The sequence below is a fragment of the Salmo trutta genome, chromosome 7, assembly GCF_901001165.1.
Source record: "Salmo trutta chromosome 7, fSalTru1.1, whole genome shotgun sequence".
In the NCBI taxonomy this organism is placed as follows: Eukaryota; Metazoa; Chordata; class Actinopteri; order Salmoniformes; family Salmonidae; genus Salmo; species Salmo trutta.
In genome coordinates this window covers 48,385,942-48,408,473 of record NC_042963.1, presented here as the reverse complement: position 1 = coordinate 48,408,473, position 22,532 = coordinate 48,385,942, and the positions used below count along the sequence as shown (strand labels likewise).

Genomic DNA, 22,532 nt, shown 5'->3' with positions numbered 1-22,532 from the left:
GGTCCAGAGTAACGCCGAGGTCCTTCACAGACGATTGTACAACCATCAAGATTGATTGTCAGATATAACAGAAGATCTCTTTGTTTCTTGGGACCTAGAACAAGCATCTCTGTTTTGTCCGAGTTTAAAAGTATAACATTTGCAGCCTTCCTTATGTCTGAAACACAGGCTTCCAGCAAGGGAAATTTTGGGGCTTCACCATGTTTCATCGAAATGTACAGCTGTGTGTCATCAGTGAAAGTTAACATTATGTTTCCGAATGACATCACCAAAAGGTAAAATATATTGTGAAAACAATAGTGGTCCCAAAACGGAACCTTGAGGAACACCGAAATTTACAGTTGATTTGTCAGAGGTCAAACCATCCACAGAGACAAACTGATATCATTCCGACAGATAAGATCTAAACCAGGCCAGAACTTGTCCGTGTAGACCAATTTGGATTTCCAATCTCTCCAAAAGAATGTGGTGATCGATGGTATCAAAAGCAGCACTAAGGTCTAGGAGCATGAGGACAGATGCAGAGCCTCGGTCTGACGCCATTAAAAGGTAATTTACCACCTTCACAAGTGCAGTCTCAGTGCTATGATGGGGTCTAAAACCAGACTGAAGCGTTTCGTATACATTGTTTGTCTTCAGGAAGGCAGTGAGTTGTCGCGCAACAGCTTTTTCTCACATTTTTGAGATGAATGGGAGATTCGATATAGGCTGATAGTTTTTATATTTTCTGGGTCAAGGTTTGGCTTTTTCAAGAGAGGCTTTATTACTGCCACTTTTAGTGAGTTTTTTTACACATCCGGTGGATAGAGAGCCGTTTATTATGTTCAACATAGGAGGGCCAAGCACAGGAAGCAGCTCTTTCAGTAGTTTAGTTGGAATAGGGTCCAGTATGCAGCTTGAAGGTTTAGAGGCCATGATTATTTTCATCATTATGTCAAGAGACATAGTACTAAAACACTTGAGTGTCTCCCTTGATCCTAGGTCCTGACAGAGTTGTGCAGACTCAGGACAACTGAGCTTTGGAGGAATACGCAGATTTAAAGAGGAGTCCGTAATTTGCTTTCTAATGATCATGATCTTTTCCTCAAAGAAGTCCATGAATTTATCACTGCTGAAGTGAAAGCCATCCTCTCTTGGGGAATGCTGCTTTTTAGTTAGCTTTGCGACAGTATCAAAAATACATTTTGGATTGGTCTTATTTTCCTAAATTAAGTTGGAAAAATAGGATGATCGAGCAGCAGTGAGGGCTCTTCGATACTGCACGGTACTGTCTTTCCAAGCTAGTCGGAAGACTTCCAGTTTGGTGTGGCGCCATTTCCGTTCCAATTTTCTGGAAGCTTGCTTCAGAGCTCGGGTATTTTCTGTATACCAGGGAGCTAGTTTCTTATGACAAATGTTTTTTGTTTTTAGGGGTGCGACTGCATCTAGGGTATTGCGCAAGGTTAAATTGAGTTCCTCAGTTAGGTGGTTAACTGATTTTTGTACTCTGACGTCCTTGGGTAGGCGGAGGGAGTCTGGAAGGGCATCTAGGAATCTTTGGGTTGTCCGAGAATTTATAGCACGACCTTTGATGATCCTTGGCTGGGGTCTGTGCAGATTATTTGTTGCGATTGCATACGTAATAAAATGGTGGTCCGATAGTCCAGGATTATGAGGAAAAACATTAAGATCCACAACATTTATTCCACGGGACAAAACTAGGTCCAGAGTATGACTGTGGCAGTGAGTAGGTCCTGAGACATGTTGGACAAAACCCACTGAGTCAATGATGGCTCCGAAACCCTTTTGGTGTGGGTCTGTGGACTTTTCCATGTGAATATTAAAGTCACCAAAAATTAGAATATTATCTGCCATGACTACAAGGTCCTATAGGAATTCAGGGAACTCAGTGAGGAACGCTGTATATAGCCCAGGAGGCCTGTAAACAGCAGCTATAAAAAGTGATTGAGTAGGCTACATAGATTGCTTGACTAGAAGCTCAAAAGATTGAAATTTGCTATCATAAACGTTAGCAACACCTCCGCCTTTGCGGGATGCACGGGGGATATGGTCACTAGTGTAACCAAGAGGTGAGGCCTTATTTAACACAGTAAATTCATCAGGCTTAAGCCATGTTTCAATCAGGCCAATCACATCAAGATTATGATCAGTGATTAGTTCATTGACTATAACTGCCTTGGAAGTGAGGGATCTAACATTAAGTAGCCCTATTTTGAGATGTGAAGTATCACAATCTCTTAAAATAATGGCAGGAATGGAGGAGGTCTTTATTCCAGTGAGATTGCTAAGGCGAACACCGCCATGTTTAGTTTTGCCCAACCTAGGTCGAGGCACAGCCACAGTCTCAATGGGGATAGCTGAGCTGATTACATTGACTGTGCTAGTGGCAGACTCCACTAAGCTGGCAGGCTGGCTAACAGCCTGCTGCCTGGCCTGCACCCTGTCTCATTGTGGAGCTAGGGGAGTTAGAGCCCTGTCTATGTTCGTCGATAAGATGAGAGTAATAAAAGTAAAGTCAAACAGGATGGTCATAATGCTTCATGACAGTGTCATAATGTGTATTTTTTGCAAGTTATTGAAATTATGATGAGAAAAAAAACATGACTGTAAAGAATTCATTACAACAACAACAAAGGACATAAGAAACAAACTTTCAAATGAAAGGAAACATTTGAATAAATGTGAAACCTAGCTACAAAAACCAGTCATCCTTCTGCTGCACTAATAGGTTTTAATAGTGATTGTCAAGCGGGTTGTTAAGGCAGTGTGTGTGTGTGTGTGGGGGGGGGGGGGGGGGGGGGGGTGGAAAAGGAATCACATGATTTCTATATGATGTTTGTAGATTTCACCAGATGCTCAGACATAGTCCTACCAGAGAAAAATACTCCAGTTGTTAATGCTTGGGTCATGCTTGAAGTTAAAAAATGACTGCCATACTCTTCACCACTTTCTCTTGCTGCTTCTCTCTCTTTACACCTCTTTGTCCATGTTTTTATCCCTCTGTCTGCCTCTCTCGTTTCCTCCATTCCTCTCTCTTCAATATGCTATTTTACCCTCTATTTTCTTCTCCCTCTTTTTTTCTTTCTTTTTTCAATATTTTCCTCTTTCTTACTGAAGGGAGTCACAGTCTCTCTTCCTCTTTTCCTTAATGAAAGGGTAATGGATGGAGGAGAGAGCAGTATCAGAGAAACACCTGTGGCTCAGCAAACAGCCTCTGATTGAACAGCAACACTAATAAGGAGGAAAATAATTCATGTCTGCCCTAGAATGTGGCCCTGTTTATTTACAGAGTGATTAAAGGCAGGAGGCAGCAAAGATAAAACAGTCTACTTGAAGTGTGTGTGTGTGTGTGTGTGTGTGCGTGCGTGTGCGCGTCCGGGCTCTGTTAGCATGGCAGCATGCCAATGACTTGATCAGGACACCATTTTTACTAAGTAACATGAAAGCAATAAATTCCAAAACCCAAATTAGACTGAAGTCTAAACTAAAATTAATCAAAACATTTAAATCTACTGCCAAAGTTAATCATGTACTGTCTCATGCACTGGATACCTCAGAGAACTCCTTTCCCAGTCAGGCCCCCCCACCCCCCTCCCCAAGCAGCCAGACCAACACACAGGCACATGCTGTACAGTACCTCTAATATGAGAGATTCACAATTTACTCAGATAATTCAGTTGCATTTCTCTTCATCAGTTTCTCTGGATGCCTTGCTCCTACCTGATTTACAATGGCTGTTAGTTGACTCTTTGATCTGATTATCATATGATTTACAATTGTTGTGGATGGTACCTTGGTTCTGCTTTGATTATTTAGGCAATTATATCTAGCTAGTACAGTGTGCATCCAGGACATAGATCTGCTGTGTTCTGACATGCCCACTGCTAAAGAGTCTATGACTGGAGTGACCTAGCTCTGCAGTGCCTCAATAAGGGACTAGTAGAGGGGTTTGTGATATCACAGCCATTAAGATAACGCGATGGTCATTTCTGTTCTCGTGCCTCTGTTTACACTTCATCAATTTACATTTTGATGGATTGATTTAAACGCAAGAAAGGCAGTTTTCTTGCTCTTCTTGATGCATTGACTGCAGTCTCACATGTTCATTTGGGTGGGATTATGTGAGTAAAGTAGTAAATAACCTCAGGCTGGTCATGGCTCACATCAACACCATCATCCCAGAATCCCTAGACCCACTCCAATTCTCATACCGTCCCAACAGATCCACAGATGATGCAATCTCAATCGCACTCCACACTGCCCTTTCCCACCTGGATAAAAGGAACAACTATTTGAGAATGCTGTTCATTGACTACAGCTCAGTGTTCAACACCATAGTACCCACAAATCTTATCTCTAAGCTAGAGACCCTGAGACTAAACACCTCCCTCTGCAACTGGATCCTGGACTTCCTGACAGGCCGCCCCCAGGTGGTGAGGGTAGGTAACAGCACATCTGCCATGCTGATCTTCAACACTGGGGCCCCACAGGGGTGCGTGCTTAGTCCCCTCCTGTACTCCCTGTTCACCCACAACTGCGTGGCCAAACATGACTCCAACACCATCATTAAGTTTGCTGACAACACAACAGTGGTAGGCCTGATCGGCCTGACCGATGAGACAGCCTATAAGGAGGAGGTCAGAGACCTGGCAGTGTGGTGCCAGGACAACAACCTCTCCCTCAATGTGATCAAGACAAAGGAGATGATTGTGGACTACAGGAAAAGGAGGGCCGAACCCAACCCCATTTACATCGACGGGGCTGTAGTGGAGTGGGTTGAGAGTGTCCACATCCCCAACAAACTATCATGGTCTAAACACACCAAGACAGTAATGAAGAGGGCACGACAACGCCTTTTCCCCTTCAGGAGGTCCTCAGATCCTCAAAAAGTTCTACAGCTGCACCATCGAGAGCATCCTGACCCATTGCATCACCGCCTGGTATGGCAACTGCTCACCATCCAACCATAAGGCTCTACAGAGGGTAGTGTGTACGGCCCAGTACATCACTGGGGCCAAGCTTCCTGCCATCCAGGACCTATATACTAGGCGGTGTCAAAGAAAGGCACAAAAAATTGTCAAAGACTCCAGTCACCCTAGTCATAGACTGTTCTCTCTGCTACCACACGGCAAGCGGTACCGGAGCGCCAAGTCTCGGTCCAAAAGGATCCGTAACAGCTTCTACCCCCAAGCCATAAGACTGCTGAACAATTAATCAAATAGCCACCCAGAATATTTACATTGACACCCCCTCCCACCCCGCTTTGTTTTTACACTGCTGCTACTCGCTGTTTATTATCTATACATAGTCACTTTACCCCCTACCTACATGTACAAATTACCTTGACTAACTTGTACCCCCGCACATTGACTCGGTACTGGTACCCCCTGTGTGAAGCCTCGTTATTGTTATTTAATTGTGTTACTTTAATTTACTTTTTTTCTTTCGTTTATTTAGTAAATATTTTCTAAACTCTATTTCTTGAACTGTTGGTTAGGGGCTTGTAAGTAAGCATTTCACGGTAAGGTCAACACCTGTTGTATTCGGCGCATGTGACACATACTATTTGATTTGATTTAAGATGAAGGTAATTCCGTGACAGGACGTATGTGTTCATGATCACATCAAACCTGGTTGATTAATGGTGTAGTGTGCACAGTTCTAGTCTGACAGCCTGTCAAGTCATTGGTAAAGTGCCATTTTGTCACTTTCACACACTTAAAATGTGTACATATTTTTGGCGTCTGATTAGTGTGTTTGTACCCTAAGGGTGATTTTACAATCCCTTGCATACCGTCTTACAAATGTCATATGCCATACAAGGGCCAGTTGTGTAACTACGCTAATGGCTTCAGTATCTCACATAATCTCACGTTCAGTATCTCACATGATCTCACATTCAGTATCTCACATGATCTCACATTCAGTATCTCACAAAACAAAACCTGAATACTGCTGTTTATCCAGACATCAACCCCATTGCAGACAGCAATGGATCAACATAATCCTTTTTACCATGAAATTAAACATTTTAAAATCACAGAACTCTGAGAGGCATAAAGCAGTTCAATTAACAAGCAATTATCAACTTCAAAATGAGAAGAAAATTGGACGACTGACAAATCGTTTGGGGTTTAGGTTTGGGGTTTTTCAAAAGCCTCTGCTTTAATGCCTCTGACTAATGCTGGAATCAAATAATTAATATTAAACTTTCTATGATCTTGTTATTTCTGTTTTTGTCAATGACAGAGTTGAGTTCATTGTTTGATCCCTGTGATCAGAACGTTCAAGGACCACTGAAAATAGTTCAGTTCTTTTAAAACAACTTAGCACTGACAGCATGAGAAAATTAACACATTTTAGTCAATTAATGTGTCATGTGTCATGTCGCATTATGTATTCAATGTAATTTGAGCACTTATCTCAATATTATATTCCTTCTTTTGAGATACAAATATTACATAGACATTTGATTGTTTGCTACTTACTAGTCATTACTAGTCATAATACACTGATAATTAAATGAAACCATTCTCAGTGGTGTTAAATGGACTGTGGTGCAGTAGAAGGTGCTAATTGTAAATTAGGTTGTGTGGTGTTTCACCCTCTGTGAATAGAGAATATGTGCTAGGCTTTATCAAAAACATTAGTGTTCCACAGCGCAGATGTAGTCGTTCTTAAAACTTTTCAAGCTATAAAATCAATATTTGGAAATGAATAAAGAGCAATCGAGTCATTACAGACAGCTCTCTCACAAACAGGGCACCAGAAGCTTTAAAGAATGCACATACATGCATGGCATTCTAAACCACAGCTATTTCAAGGACCTGCACTCTAATATTGAACATACTATACATCTCAGTATGTTTAGTTTGTAACTCAGTCATTGCTGTCTTTAGCATCGTTCCCAACCCAAGACCATCCTAATCCACAAATAACTGTTTGTCCAAACTGGCCTGTAGTAATTGCTAACGCTGAGGTTGCCACAACAGGAAGAAAAAAATACAGCAGTACTGTAATTGTCATTTTGCGAGGCTTTTATCTCCTGCTGATCTGATGTAGACAGGTAAACTCATTGGACCCAGTCTAACTCCTGACTCTTTGCTTCTCCCCTCTGGGATATTGGCCAGTAATGTGCAGCAAAAAATACACTTTGAGAACCTTTTCATTCTTTTAAGAACAAGCTATGATGTGCCCTGTTGGCTTCTTTTCATCATTGGTCCTTGTGCTTGCCAAAGGCATCTGAAATTTCCAAAATAAGCAAAATATGTACTAATGTACTGTCTGCCAACAACAGCCAGGGTACTATAATTGGAAAATCATGTAAATGTTGTGTTTGTTGTGAACTATCCCTTTAATGGTTAATACAGAGGGTCGGGGAAAGTAATCAGCACACAGCTTGTTACCAAATCACAGAAACGGAGTGCACCTACATTACATTAACTAGTCGTTCATAAGAACAATAGATACCGTAGCTAACAATGTTTCCTCTCATATTCTGTTGTGCAATATCATAACCAACATCTTTAAGATGTGGGATTTCTATAGACATCAGAAAATACAATCAGAGGTATCTGATTTTCCTCCAATTTGGGCTAAACTGCCTGCTTAAAGCACTACACCCCTTGTTCATCCAACGAGTCGGGCAAGGCACCAGTGACAGGGCCTTCCACATTGTAATGTTCAGTCTCTTTCATGATTGCCAGAGCTACTTAGAGGCTTAGAGAGGGGGGAGAAGCAGGCAATTAGTGTGTGAAATAGATATCCCCTGCTTTTCCACCACCAGCCCTGGTTTGCCCAGAATACACTATGTTACCTCTGTCAGCAATAGCTTGACAAGAGAAGACTGCTCGCTTTAGTTTGTGCTTACCTAGCGAGCATCTCCAGTGGAATCGATGGAATCACTAATGGAGTTTTAGAGAAATGTTAAGAATTGTTAAGAAACTTGCCTTTATTGTTGCAGTAAAGAATGTACATTTATATATATATATATTTTTTTTTAGCTTAAATGGCTTTCATTTTACATGAATGACAGTGACTACCTGCACACATATTGAGAAATGTAGAGTTTGGCTTCATATGCTTTTGGAATGTATATAAACATACAGTAACAAATAGCCTAATGCTCCAAAACAAGAACACAAATAAATATAGTTTTCCATTACATCTCATTGTTCTTTTGTCATTTTGATGAATCTCTGTGTGACATTATATCTTATAGGTTATGAAGAAAATATGAATAGATAATGCTTTACAGTTTATAACAAAGGCAGACTGGTAAAATTCTACATCTACAAAGGTCTGCTGAATGTTTTAATATAAAACAATCATTTTATGTTTTGTGTTTTGGTCAATCTATTAATACTTAATGAAGTGTCATGCAATGGGCATGTCAAAAGTAGGAATAGTAAGAAAATACTATTATCATTTGAAGTAGCAAATGTGTCAGTGTAACTCAATGATTAATACAGTATCAAATTAGTGCGCCAGGCAAGTAGTGCGTATAGCTGGATTGTCTATTGCCTTCTGAGGTGAATCCAGAGAGGCAGACATCTCAGACATCAGTGTCCAGCGGTGGCAGGATCATGTCCAGACAGGGAGACAGTGAGTCCTGACTGTGTGTGGAGCTGATCCCTGTGTCTGAGTCTGTGTCTGTAACATCTGTAGGGGACAGGCTGTGTTTCAGTCTCACTGCCTGTGGAACAGTGCATGGGGCCGGGCATTTCATGGTCCCAAGCCTGGGTGTTTCCTGCACGCTGTCCACCACCTGCAGTGTGCTCAGCTGGGAAGCCAGCTGCCAGCAATTCTGGTCCTTGAAGAGCAGTGTGGATTCATAGCCCTTCAGCTCCTTCTCCAGCTGGGCCGTTTGGATGTGAAGGGACACACCGGTGCGCAGACTAAGCCTCAGTTCGGCCTGCAGTCTCTCCAGTTCTGCCGCTTCCCAGGACAGGTCTGGGTCAGAAGTTACCCCTGCCGTTGCCCCCTGTAACTGAGTATCCTTGTCGGGGACCTCCGGCAACACTAACATGGCCCTCGTCAGTTCTACGTCGATGTCCTGGGACAGCTGGGCTATAAGCTCCTCGTGCCTGAGCAGCTGCATCTCCAACTGGGCCACACCGTCACTAGTATACACGCACTCCTGCAGCAGCTCCTGCTCTGAAACCCCTGGCTGGCTGTCCAGGTTCTGGTTGTGGCTGTGGCTGTGGGGGAAGGAGATCGGAGAGAGTGAGGAGAATCCCTCATGGAGAAGCTCTGTATCCTGTTGTCCTCCCTGCAGCTCCATCTCGAAGCGTTCCATCTCACAGTCCAGCTCCCTCATCCTCTGGATCTGATGCCGGATGGTGTGGTCCTGTTGGATAAGCAGCTGAACCATCCTGTCTATCTCCTCGCTGCCCGGAGAAGATCCCACTACCCTCTTCTCCTTATGGATCTTCTCCAGCTTCCTGAAGGCCTTCTTCACCATCCGTTTCTGCCTCTCCACTGGCAGTGACTGGGAGTACTGGGCCGGGCCTTGCTCCCATCTCTTAGCACCCTTAGCCCCCTTCGATTTGGCTCCCTTCTTGCATCCTGCTTGGGGTACAAAATCGCTGGCCTTGACCAGGGTGAACTGGATGAACGGTCGCTGGTCTCCCCAGGCGTTCCATAGCCTGAGGATGCGGGTTAATGGGGGCAAAGCCCTCTCAAAGCCTTTCCAGCGCTCCAGCAGGCAGAAGTCTTTAGGGTCGCCGTGCAGATTTCTCTTGCTCTCAGGAATGGTCTTGTGGTCGTCCAGCAAGGCCTGCACTATGTCAGCACACGTAGTGTGTTTGGTGACACCGCACACCACCTTCTCCTCATCACACACAGACACCTGGATCTCCTTTCCTGGCACAGTTTCCTTGTCATCTTTGTCCTTCGCTCTAGGAAAAAGACAAATACAAAATGTAAGAATTTTGGTAAGCGTTTGAATAGTCAACAGGTTCTGATATGGTAAGACTTGGTTATATTGTATGTGTTAGACATCAATGGGTATAATTGAAATAACCATTGAACAGCATGAAATGTCCCAGAATGTAATGATGTGCAATTATGGATAAACCTCGTTTTTGACGTGTCATTTCATTAGCCTAATAGCTTTGGGAAAAAGCACATCCTATGGTTGGTTGGTGGTCATCAAGGCAGTCGATGAGCAGAAAACGTAGTCACTCAATTTGCTCAGCACTCCGATTCTGATTCTATGAAATAGTTACTCATCCTCTTACTCATCAGACATGATCACTTTATGATTCCGTTCTGAGCTATTTAACTCCAAAGCCCTCATTATCTTTTTGTCTGGATCATAAAAACCTGATAAAAAAATCGCCTCCAAAATAGGCTTTTGATGATGTCCTTTATTTAACTCAATGTTTCATTCCTTTGTCTCCTTTCCATGATGGGAAAACCCCAGAGCCATGGGCAGTTTAGATCAAACGAGGCAGTGCAGCGCAGATACCAACACAATTAATCACGTTAAGCAATAATCAAACGTAATGTCCAGATAGCATTTTGTGACATGGCAATTTTGTTGCAGTACAAGGCACTGAACTTTGTAATGTTTAATACATGGCAGTTAACATTGGATGTCTTCAGTAGCTCAACAGTAGTTGACTGACTAATATGTTTCAGGATAATGTCCTTAGAATCAAATCTAATATCTCATATAAGAACATCTAATATGTCCGATAAGTCCTGTAACTGCATCATATGTCCAAAGGCCAGATACTGCAACATTCCAGTACCAAAGTATCCATATCGTTCTCATTGTATGTACAGTGGCTTTCATTCTTTCATTCCATGAGATCATAGATCATACCAGACATGGTTTTGGTTAGGGTCTGATATGGTGAGCCTGGTCCTAGTCTTGGTATCTGGTACTGACTCCATTGTCTGACTGTTGGATAAAAGGGTATCTAAGTCTATATCTGTTCTGTCTGTCGGTGAAGAGATAACCTTCTCTGACCACAAAATCCAGGTTGGGCTAACATCAAGCTCTTCAGGCATCCTGGAGGCAACGTCAATCATCCTTCTACCAGGCACGAACAAAGCTTCAGAGTGGCCCCTGGATGACATAGCCCACAGTAGTTACCTGTTCAGAACGATCTGACGCGCATGTCTACTGTACAGTCAGTGATGGGAGAAATATACAATAAACAACCTCATTCAAAAAGAGTTCAATGGAAAAACCAATCCGCGCCAGCTTAGCTCCCCGTGAACTGTTTAGCTGATATACAGTGCGATATCACCACGTAGTGTTACGGTTTCCAACGGGCGTAAAAACACACAGGTGGAGCATTGTGTAAACTCTGAGCTGAACGAGGCCTGAGGAATGCGATATGTATGCAACAATGCAACAGGCTAGTTAATGGTTATGGAGACCCTTGGAGATGAAAAGGGAATGCAAATACCTGAGCTATGCAGAGAGAGGGAAAACAATCTCCTCGACACGCCTCCAGCATTCACAGACAATCACCATGACGACTTTGACCTAACCATTCCTCCACCTCTTCCCTTGGAAACCCAAGGAGCACTCAGTAACTTGAGAAATTGGAGACTCTCTTCTCTCTCGAAATGTAAAGACTGCCTTCTCCTTTCTCAGTGAGGAGAACAGTAGAGTATGGTAGATATAGTACTGTACACTCCCATGGAGCCTTTTCCCCAAAAATTAACTGAAAAATACATTTAAAAAAACACAGAAAAGTTGCATAGACACATGTGAAAACAAGCATGCACTCACGCATACACACATACAATTAGTGTTATGGTGGGCCAGCTGACCTAAACCCTCAGCTGTGCAGGAAGTCACAGGAAGGCAGAACACTAGAGGAAGGGAAGCACCTGTGTTTGTCCTGCAGGGCCACAATCAGTGGAACAACGGCAACATCCTGCTACTTCCTGACAGAATGCTAGTCTATGGACAGGGGGAAAACATGAATTCCATAACTAGAGCTGTGTAAATATGGAACATGAGGTGCACACCTAATGTAACGTGAGCAAGGAATATGGGTATATTGTGTGAGTATGTCTCCATGGATGTCATATTAACAGTGATCTGTGCTGGGAATAGTTCCCATCCGGTACTGGTACATATTCACATCATGGTTAGTGGCATAGTTAACTGGCCTTTTTCTTACGTTTGAGGCAGCAGCCGAAGCAGAGACCTGTGTCAAAACGTGTTCTGTCTCAGTGAGGAGAAGAGGAGGGTACAACTTGCTCTCTCTCACTCTGAGGACAACCATGTTTACACTTAACTGGTGATAAGATAACAGTGAAGTCGGTGCCAAAACAGTAGACATACACACTGTGTAACACTGGGAACTGTTTGTCTCCTCTCCTCTCGAGCCAGCTCCCTGCCTGGACAAATACAAAGTCTGCATGGGCCAATGGGCTGATTCAATCAAAGCCAATACATTCATGAGGGCTGTGAACTGGTGTGCCACTTCATATGCATAGCTGGGGAATATATTATGGTTTGGGGCAGGAACGTATGTGGGCGCCCTTACAGGTCTACATTGATAAACTTAATGATATACAGTACTTTATGACAGAAATGTACATGAATGTGCTGATGAACTTGAGCATGCCAATCGTAAAAAAACAAAACAAAATACAAACTACACACAGTCAAAGTCTACATACATGTAGGTTTTATATACTACTTTATGTCATTGCTAAGGTCAAATAAATCTTTATCGTGCAATAATTCCTAATTTAATAGGGAGCTAAATGCTGAGTAATCTACAGTAACCCCTGAGTAGATGTTGGAAGTACATAAAGGCCTGTGGTGGAGGAGAAACTCTATTCTATTAAACTACCAGGTGATATGCAGTTTGTGTGTTTTTGTGATCTACATTGGAACACCACAGCATTCATAGTTCACATTGCTAAAGCACTTCTTGTTCCCTAAGACATATCATAAAAAGTAATTTAATACAGTAAAAACGATCTCATCAATTTAAAAACCACCCTTGGCAAATTTACAATGAAGAATCAAATGCATTTTCTTTCAAGTTTGAACAAGTCCCAACAAGTGAGACCAAATTATTAGCGCTACTCTATGTCACAGCGTGTTGACTGAGTGACACTATCACCTAGACAAACAGGGAAACATGGATACATTGATATTCTGTGACAGTTGCCCATCTGTGATACTACGAACGTAAACATTTTTTGAGCTGTTGTTATCAAGACTAGTTTGAGTGGGAAGTGACTACACTAGATTACAATATATCGGTGGAGACTGTTGGAAGGAGCTATATTGGAGGAAGGGCTAATATTAATCGCTGGAATGGAATAAACGGAACGATTATGTTGCTTTACATCCATATTCAAAGAACGTAGAAAAAGTAACAGAGCCTGAAGTGCAAGACAGGAACGGTTCTTGAAAGAGTTGTCGTAGAGTGAATGCACCAGACAGTTTCACATCTAAATCCTTCTAAAGATACTAGAAACCATCATCATCTTTCATATGTAATCCAAGCCCATCCATTCAATAAAATAAGGCCCAAAGAAAATGGGAGCGAATACTGTACTGTACAGTAAGTAGGGTTAATACTGTTTGTGTAAAGCCATGTCCCAGAGGCGGTTTCCGAACACAACTAACTATGTGGAGGGCTACTATCATGGGACGAAACAGGAGGAGACTAGGTCTTCTGTGTTCCAAATAGCACCCTAGGGGCTGCCTTCCAAATGGCAGCCTACCCTATTGGCCCTGGTCAAAAGTAATGCACTAAATAGGGAATAGGTTTCCATTTGGGATGCAGACTGGAGAGGCACACAGTTCTCGGCTCTTATCTTAAGAGGATGAGGGATTTGGAAGGAAATAACATCACTTCTCTATCTGGGTTCGTTGATCTCCAGGATGACTCCCAGTTAGATAGGCATCTGGGAGAAAAGACAAAATAATCTACGCCCTTACCCTATTCTCGTCTCTCCCGGGCCGGTGCAGCACTGGAGAAGAGTCCTTACTGTATCATATGGTTGTTTTCTGACTGTTTCAATGGGTCAAATCTGAATTGTCTGACTCTCAGGGTAAATTGTTTTGATCCAGCTGAACATAACCATGATTCCTGTCTATCTACATCAGGGGTGTCAAACTCATTCCATGGAGGGCCGATTGTCTGCTCCTTTTTGGTTTCTTCTTTAAATTTGTGACCAATTAAGACCTAGACAACCAGGTTAGGGGAGTTCCTTACCAATCAGTGACCTTAATTCATCAATACATTTTCAAGGCAGGAGCAAAAACCTGCAGACATTCGTTCCTCCGTGGAATGAGTTTGACATGTGATCTACATATTCTAACATGTTTCAATGGGTCAAATTGTAATTGTCTGACCTTCAGGGTAAATTCATTTGATCCAGCTGAATATAACCAAGCTTCCTGTCTATCTACATATTCTGACATCGAATACAACTACAGTATATCATGCTGAATATCTTCTCCCCTTTAGGATATATCTAAGCCAATCTTTAGGAATGAATCCAACTTGGTGTATCTCCTTGCTACACAACTTAAATTGACAGAGATCTGAAAAGGTGAGATAATTATAGTTGGCCAAGCTGCTGGGTAATTACTACACAACATGAAAAAATTACATATCTACTGAGGCAACTTGAGCTGAGACTGTTTGAAGTCATGAAAGACAGTCGGACTAGACAGATAAATACTTCACTTGTCGTCAGCTGTGTGTGCAATGAAAATACATTAGTGTCAGACTGGTGCCACTGCCACAATCAGGGTTAGCGATGAATGCCTGAAGAAATGTGTAAAACATACTTTTCTTCACTTCGACCGACATAAAACTGCATCTATTTTTTCTCAAACTTAAGAGTGTCAGCCATAACAAAGTTCATTCAGCCAAACAAAAGCTATTTATTTATTTTTCTCTATAAAAATGTTTTAAGATACTGGAGTAGATTGGAGCTGTTCCAACAACAAGCATCTTTCCTGCATCCTAGATGTGGACTAGCCTAAAGCATGACCACATGCAACATGTCCATTAAGCAAGCAGGCATTAGATGGTGGTTTTAGATTAACCACATCAAATGCTTGCATTTAGGTATCTTAACAACAAAACAATTATTTATTTGACACAGCATCGCTTGCGGCTAAACAACAAATACATTTTTTAATACCTTTCAATGTACAGTGGTCTAGCTTATCTGGGACCATGAAACATCAAAAGGGAACTGAGCCACTTAAGGAAATTGCTCAAGCAAATTATACAAGTGTCGATGACAGGATACCTCTAAACTTGAACCAGGAATGCTCTCTCCCACTAAACAGTCTCTCAGGTAGAAACACTTTATGAAAAACTATCTTAGGTTTAATTACAGATTAATCTGCATCTTAAGAGCAGGTCAACTCTTATTAGATTCCATATTATCCATCTTTCTGTCTGGCCTAAAACTCCACACCAAAGTCTACAGGGATATTTTACTATAAATATTATTTTATTATCATATCATTTTTATGCAATTCCATGTCAGACTAAAAATATGTTGACATTTTGTGAACATTTTCTCCAGTGCACAATGTTATATGAACCCTAGTAATAGCTGATGTGACATGGCCTTGCGTGTCAAAACAAACCTAGGCAAGGGTTTACAATGTGGTGGCGTGGGTATAATTCATGCCCTGAAATGTATGTGTTCTTATGTTATTACCATGTTATGACCCCTCAAAAGTCACTACTGTCACGATTTGTCTGACTGACTGACAGGAGTCTGCTCACAGTCATCTGTTCATCTGCAGTGTCTAGAGTTGGTCTGACTTAGACATATTGACAGCCACACTTTCCCATCACCACACACGCACCACACACACACACACACACACACACACACACACACACACACTCACACACACACTCACACACACACAAACACACAGTCTACTTACAACATTAAAATGGCCATTTCACCTGCTTACAAAACCCTCCCACAATTTCAACAACAAAAAATGGCACCATTTACCTTCACTGAGCAGGAGAACATTCTAAATGCAAAAGAGTTACAGTATATCAGAGTCTGGACGAGATGCAAAAATAGCCTATGCTGTTTTCTCTCACATCAATAGATTCGGAAATGAGAGCTGAATTGTTGAACAGCCACATTGGTGGTATTTTTAGTCAGATGGATAAAACCATTATGTACGTAAAATAAGGAATATTTAGCATCCGGCAGAGGAGCATACATTCCCTCCTCCACATGTTAAAAGTGCCTCATATACAGTATTCTACAGTTCTGAATGCAACAGGTGAGAACAAAAAAATACATCTTTAAAATTACCTGTTTTTCAAACGCGCTTTCAGAAAGTTCTTCCCGAATGGAGCCATGGCAAGACGCTCAACTGAAACACAATTATCCAAAATGCTGCCAAAATGGGTTACAGCCACTGCATGGCAGGACGTCCGTGACTTTTTCACAAACTGGTGTAGGCTTGTCACTCACCAAAAAGTTGAACACTGTCCCAAATCGGAACGCTTGTCATAGCGCACTTCAGTGAGAGGCCGCCCCATCGTAAAGCTGAGGGTGGCGTTTATCCAAAAATGGAGGCGTAAATCTCAGCCGCACTTATTCTGCGCGTTCAAAACTGTTCTTTATAATGACCAACACATCAAAGCATACATTTGCCATTTTAAAAGAGGACAGAACAGAAGCCAATATCATTTTTTTTGGGGGGGGGGGCACTTTCTTTGATATACAGTGGGAATATCGATATTCACTTTTCTGTTAGAGAGAGCAAATCATTCATGCGTTCATGTTTTTCAGATATGGACTATTTCATCCCTGTGTTCACTTGAGAATAGTCGTGTTGGTGGCATCATGAATGGTTTCCCACAATCCAGTAATTTATTATAGCCCACTAGGCAGCATATGAATGCGCGATGGAAGAGCAAGTAGACATAATTTGCTTGAGACTGACGTCTAGCGGGAGTGCATTTTCATCACGATAGCATGACCTATGTATGGTACAATTAGACTATACATCATCGCTGTTTGGGACTACCAGTAGCCTAGGGTTTTTGATAGAAGTTGTTAATATATTATTACACAAAATTGCTATTACTCAAATAATATATTTATTTATTTCAAATGTATGACAATGGAATCGTTGGGGGAAAAAATTAAGAAAACAATATAATATAATAATCACAGACATTTTGTTTGATAGTAGAATATGGTGAAAATAAGCTTATAATACAACTCATATAATAAAACTCCCTATACCCATAGTAATAACTTCTCAGCATTTGGTCTCAAGGTAAGAAGAGTGATACAACTTTAATTGTATCACATTGATCTAGGCTTGATAAGACACCATTAAATCCTAATTTAGACACCACCTAAAACACCCAGAAATAAGTGTTAGAAAAATATTGGGGTTTATAGAGTATTTGTAGAGCCCTGAGAGTGTGTCTCTGAATCCCAGTGAGACATGGGGTCCTAAACTTCACACACACAGCTCTCCTTCACAAACAAATCAGAAAACCAATCAATCTACCCACTCTAAAGTAATAAATATAACCAAATATGAAAATAACCACATCTAGAAGTTGTATGATGCAAAACCTTGATGTGTGACGCGGGGATGACGTCTGATGTCACGATGACACCGCGCCAGGGCTCATAGGTTGAGAAAGAGGGGGAGAGGGTGATGAGAGAGAGAGAAAGGGGGAGAGGATGGAGGAATGGAGGATGAAGGAGGGAGTGGGGGGGAGTGGTCCTCTGACATCATTCTACCTCTTATATAGTGAGGGAATGGAGCTCAGTGTTCTTCACTTCATTCATTCTGCCTACAGCCAGGAGGACACAGTCACACACTGTCACTGACAGGAAAAAGAGAACACAAGGAGGAACAGACTGAGTACACTCCTTCTCCACTTCCACCTCCATCTCTGTCTCTCTTTCTGCATTTGACCCCTAACCCTATGGACTTGGGTCCTGCTTAGCTAGCTGGATTCAGAGTGTGGGATTTTCTCCAAGATGCAGGCACAGTTGGCGTTTGTGCTTCTCCTCTGTTTGACGTGTGGCATATTATGTTCAGGTAAGCACGGGCATCCTTTGATATCCTTTCCTAATGATGCTAATTGATTTGCTACCTTGCTGAGTGTTATATTGGTTGCATTGTCAACTGATTAGGTTGGATTTAATCTTGAAAGAACAGGACATATACTCAGAGACTAGGGACTAATTGAATTCCTATCAACTGAAACATACTTTTGCAACAGGTGGATTTCACAATGCACGCTATAGTTATCTTGTCCTTTAACATCCATTGATTACCCTGACATTCCTATCAAGAAGACACAACCTCTCTGAGATATGCTCTGAAATAGTGGGTATCCTCTAAATTCACCCAATGTTGTCAGATGATTTTGTTATTTATATGTTTTGTAAGTATTTAGAGTCCATAAATGACATTATTTTATCAAATTATGTTTCTTTCAAATTCTACAAAATTTAATTCACCAAAATTCACAACATAAGTTTAGTAAGTTGAAGGTAATCTTCTTCAACCAACTTACATTGCAGCAAAATATGAATACAATAAATTCATTTTCAACACATTTTTGGTGTGCATCGTTCTAGTGGGGTAGATCTGCAGAGATACAGGGTGTGCATGGTTTTGTTCTAGCCCAGCACAGAACTATCCATCTATCCATTTAATCAATGCCCTAGCCTAGTTGCCTCAGGTGTTTTAGAGCTAAGACAGCCAATTGAAAGTTTCCAGGATCAGGGTTTGTGACCACTGGGTTAATTGATGCTTTAACACACGTCTGACTATCTGCTCGTTGATTAGCTCTCTCTATTTCTCTCTCTATTTCTCTCTCTATTTCTCTCTCTATTTCTCTCTCTATTTCTCTCTCTATTTCTCTCTCTATTTCTCTCTCTATTTCTCTCTCTATTTCTCTCTCTCTATTTCTCTCTCTATTTCTCTCTCTATTTCTCTCTCTATTTCTCTCTCTATTTCTCTCTCTATTTCTCTCTCTATTTCTCTCTCTCTATTTCTCTCTCTATTTCTCTCTCTATTTCTCTCTATTTCTCTCTCTCTCTCTCTCGCTTTCTCCCTCTCTCTCTCTTTCTCGCTCTCCCCCTCTCTCTCTCTCCCTTTCTCTCCCTCTCTTTCTCTCTCTCTTTCTCTTTTTGCTCTCTCTCTCTCTTCACCCCTCTCTCCCTTTTAAATCCTACTGGCTAAAACAACCTGTTTTATACCGTATTTCTGAGAGTATAACCGTGACGTGCTAGTGTTCTCTGTTTGTTTCAGTCTTTATAATAACCAGTCTTGGAGAGCCCTCATTCAGTCTTTATAATAACCAGTCTTGGAGAGCCCTCATTCAGTCTTTATTATAACCAGTCTTGGAGAGCCCTCATTCAGTCTTTATTATAGCCAGTCTTGGAGAGCCCTCATTCAGTCTTTATTATAACCAGTCTTGGAGAGCCCTCATTCAGTCTTTATTATAACCAGTCTTGGAGAGCCCTCATTCAGTCTTTATTATAACCAGTCTTGGAGAGCCCTCATTCAGTCTTTATTATAGCCAGTCTTGGAGAGCCCTCATTCAGTCTTTATTATAGCCAGTCTTGGAGAGCCCTCATTCAGTCTTTATTATAACCAGTCTTGGAGAGCCCTCATTCAGTCTTTATTATAACCAGTCTTGGAGAGCCCTCATTCAGTCTTTATAATAACCAGTCTTGGAGAGCCCTCATTCAGTCTTTATTATAACCAGTCTTGGAGAGCCCTCATTCAGTCTTTATTATAACCAGTCTTGGAGAGCCCTCATTCAGTCTTTATAATAACCAGTCTTGGAGAGCCCTCATTCAGTCTTTATTATAGCCAGTCTTGGAGAGCCCTCATTCAGTCTTTATTATAACCAGTCTTGGAGAGCCCTCATTCAGTCTTTATTATAGCCAGTCTTGGAGAGCCCTCATTCAGTCTTTATTATAACCAGTCTTGGAGAGCCCTCATTCAGTCTTTATTATAACCAGTCTTGGAGAGCCCTCATTCAGTCTTTATAATAACCAGTCTTGGAGAGCCCTCATTCAGTCTTTATTATAACCAGTCTTGGAGAGCCCTCATTCAGTCTTTATTATAACCAGTCTTGGAGAGCCCTCATTCAGTCTTTATTATAGCCAGTCTTGGAGAGCCCTCATTCAGTCTTTATTATAGCCAGTCTTGGAGAGCCCTCATTCAGTCTTTATTATAACCAGTCTTGGAGAGCCCTCATTCAGTCTTTATTATAACCAGTCTTGGAGAGCCCTCATTCAGTCTTTATTATAACCAGTCTTGGAGAGCCCTCATTCAGTCTTTATTATAGCCAGTCTTGGAGAGCCCTCATTCAGTCTTTATTATAGCCAGTCTTGGAGAGCCCTCATTCAGTCTTTATTATAACCAGTCTTGGAGAGCCCTCATTCAGTCTTTATTATAACCAGTCTTGGAGAGCCCTCATTCAGTCTTTATAATAACCAGTCTTGGAGAGCCCTCATTCAGTCTTTATTATAACCAGTCTTGGAGAGCCCTCATTCAGTCTTTATTATAACCAGTCTTGGAGAGCCCTCATTCAGTCTTTATAATAACCAGTCTTGGAGAGCCCTCATTCAGTCTTTATTATAGCCAGTCTTGGAGAGCCCTCATTCAGTCTTTATTATAACCAGTCTTGGAGAGCCCTCATTCAGTCTTTATTATAGCCAGTCTTGGAGAGCCCTCATTCAGTCTTTATTATAACCAGTCTTGGAGAGCCCTCATTCAGTCTTTATTATAACCAGTCTTGGAGAGCCCTCATTCAGTCTTTATAATAACCAGTCTTGGAGAGCCCTCATTCAGTCTTTATTATAACCAGTCTTGGAGAGCCCTCATTCAGTCTTTATTATAACCAGTCTTGGAGAGCCCTCATTCAGTCTTTATTATAGCCAGTCTTGGAGAGCCCTCATTCAGTCTTTATTATAGCCAGTCTTGGAGAGCCCTCATTCAGTCTTTATTATAACCAGTCTTGGAGAGCCCTCATTCAGTCTTTATTATAACCAGTCTTGGAGAGCCCTCATTCAGTCTTTATAATAACCAGTCTTGGAGAGCCCTCATTCAGTCTTTATTATAACCAGTCTTGGAGAGCCCTCATTCAGTCTTTATTATAACCAGTCTTGGAGAGCCCTCATTCAGTCTTTATAATAACCAGTCTTGGAGAGCCCTCATTCAGTCTTTATTATAGCCAGTCTTGGAGAGCCCTCATTCAGTCTTTATTATAACCAGTCTTGGAGAGCCCTCATTCAGTCTTTATTATAGCCAGTCTTGGAGAGCCCTCATTCAGTCTTTATTATAACCAGTCTTGGAGAGCCCTCATTCAGTCTTTATTATAACCAGTCTTGGAGAGCCCTCATTCAGTCTTTATAATAACCAGTCTTGGAGAGCCCTCATTCAGTCTTTATTATAACCAGTCTTGGAGAGCCCTCATTCAGTCTTTATTATAACCAGTCTTGGAGAGCCCTCATTCAGTCTTTATAATAACCAGTCTTGAAAAAACCTGGGCACCTCGGGTGTTTAGTGATCCTTACTAATTATACCTCAATTACATAAGCCCTTTAATCCTCTCAGAAAGAAACAGCACATTGTTCTGTTGAGCTTATTAAGCACATAGCTCTGTCGTAGAAATGAACTGATGTTACTGTAGGGTGTGGGCGAGGGGGGAGGAGGGGAATCCGATCTAGCAGCACCCAAAAGAGCCGTAGCCCTTTCCTGCAGTCAAATGACCAAATCCCCCTCTAGTGGCCTCATGGGTGGAATGTTATTAATATATTTCATAATTTCATAATTAATAAACATATATATATTATTCAACTGCAGAAAATCCAGTGTTTCTACCTGTTTGTCAAACAGTTTTGTTATATTTCAGTCTTCTGTGATGTATATAAAGTGTAATATTGGGATACAAACTCAAAATGGAATACATTTCAACTCTATATCTGATATTGTACAGGTGTCTTCTTTTTTTTTAAAGCCCATAACCATGTATGTGAGGTGTATACTTTTGTTTCATAGTAGACTTGTTTAAGACTACCAAGAAACACTCTGTGTTATCCTGATTTAGCCCACTGCAGTATTAACTTCCTGGCTCAAGGAGCAAAAGTGATTTGATTGAACATCTAATCGATGTTTGGTTAGCTGAACTCTGTGACACGCTTCAAAATGGATGTCAAAAATCTTTGAGCTTTTCTTGGTTGAGCACCTTTAGTCGATGTTTGAGGGTCAGGCTCTAACAGAAAGTTATTAGGCTTGATTAGGCTATGAGGGCTACATTTGCACCAAGCAAATCAATTCAGTTGGATAAAGCTGTTGAGGGAAATGCTAGAACAACATTAAGTCAAGGTGATAGAAACAAAGTTTTATTATGGATTGGAGCACAAAATACCTGTATGATACCTGTATAAGTATTGTTATATGCCTACCTGTATGATACCTGTATGATACCTGTATTAGTATTGTTATATGCCTACCTATATGATACCTGTATGATACCAGTATG

At 41.4% G+C, this 22,532-nt stretch overlaps 2 protein-coding genes across 2 annotated transcripts in view; one reads left to right on the top strand and one right to left on the bottom strand.

Moving 5' to 3' along the window:
* Positions 1-7,926: 7,926 nt before the first annotated feature.
* On the bottom strand, positions 7,927-16,553 carry rassf9 (Ras association domain family member 9). Its single transcript, XM_029759216.1, has 2 exons — positions 16,306-16,553; positions 7,927-9,899 (listed from the first exon to the last, which is right to left on the bottom strand). Exons 1-2 carry the CDS (start codon positions 16,350-16,352, stop codon positions 8,555-8,557), a joined length of 1,392 nt encoding a protein of 463 aa, XP_029615076.1. The 5' UTR covers positions 16,353-16,553; the 3' UTR covers positions 7,927-8,554.
* Positions 16,554-17,743: 1,190 nt separating this feature from the next.
* The window catches only part of nts (neurotensin), a 16,449-nt gene continuing 11,660 nt past the window's right edge, over positions 17,744-22,532 (top strand). Inside the window, exon 1 of the mRNA XM_029759215.1 lies at positions 17,744-18,064. Coding sequence (XP_029615075.1) covers positions 18,004-18,064 — 61 coding nt within the window. The 5' untranslated portion in view covers positions 17,744-18,003. The remainder of the gene's footprint in view (positions 18,065-22,532) is intronic.

What these genes read in the sequence shown, in the direction of transcription:
- rassf9 (XM_029759216.1), bottom strand. Translation starts at nt 16,352, where the DNA reads ATGGCTCCATTCGGGAAGAACTTTCTGAAAGCGCGTTTGAAAAACAG. An exon ending in AAAGCGCGTTTGAAAAACAG is followed by an intron (nt 9,900 to 16,305) that starts GTAATTTTAAAG and finishes TCTTTTTCCTAG; the next exon opens with AGCGAAGGACAAAGATGACA.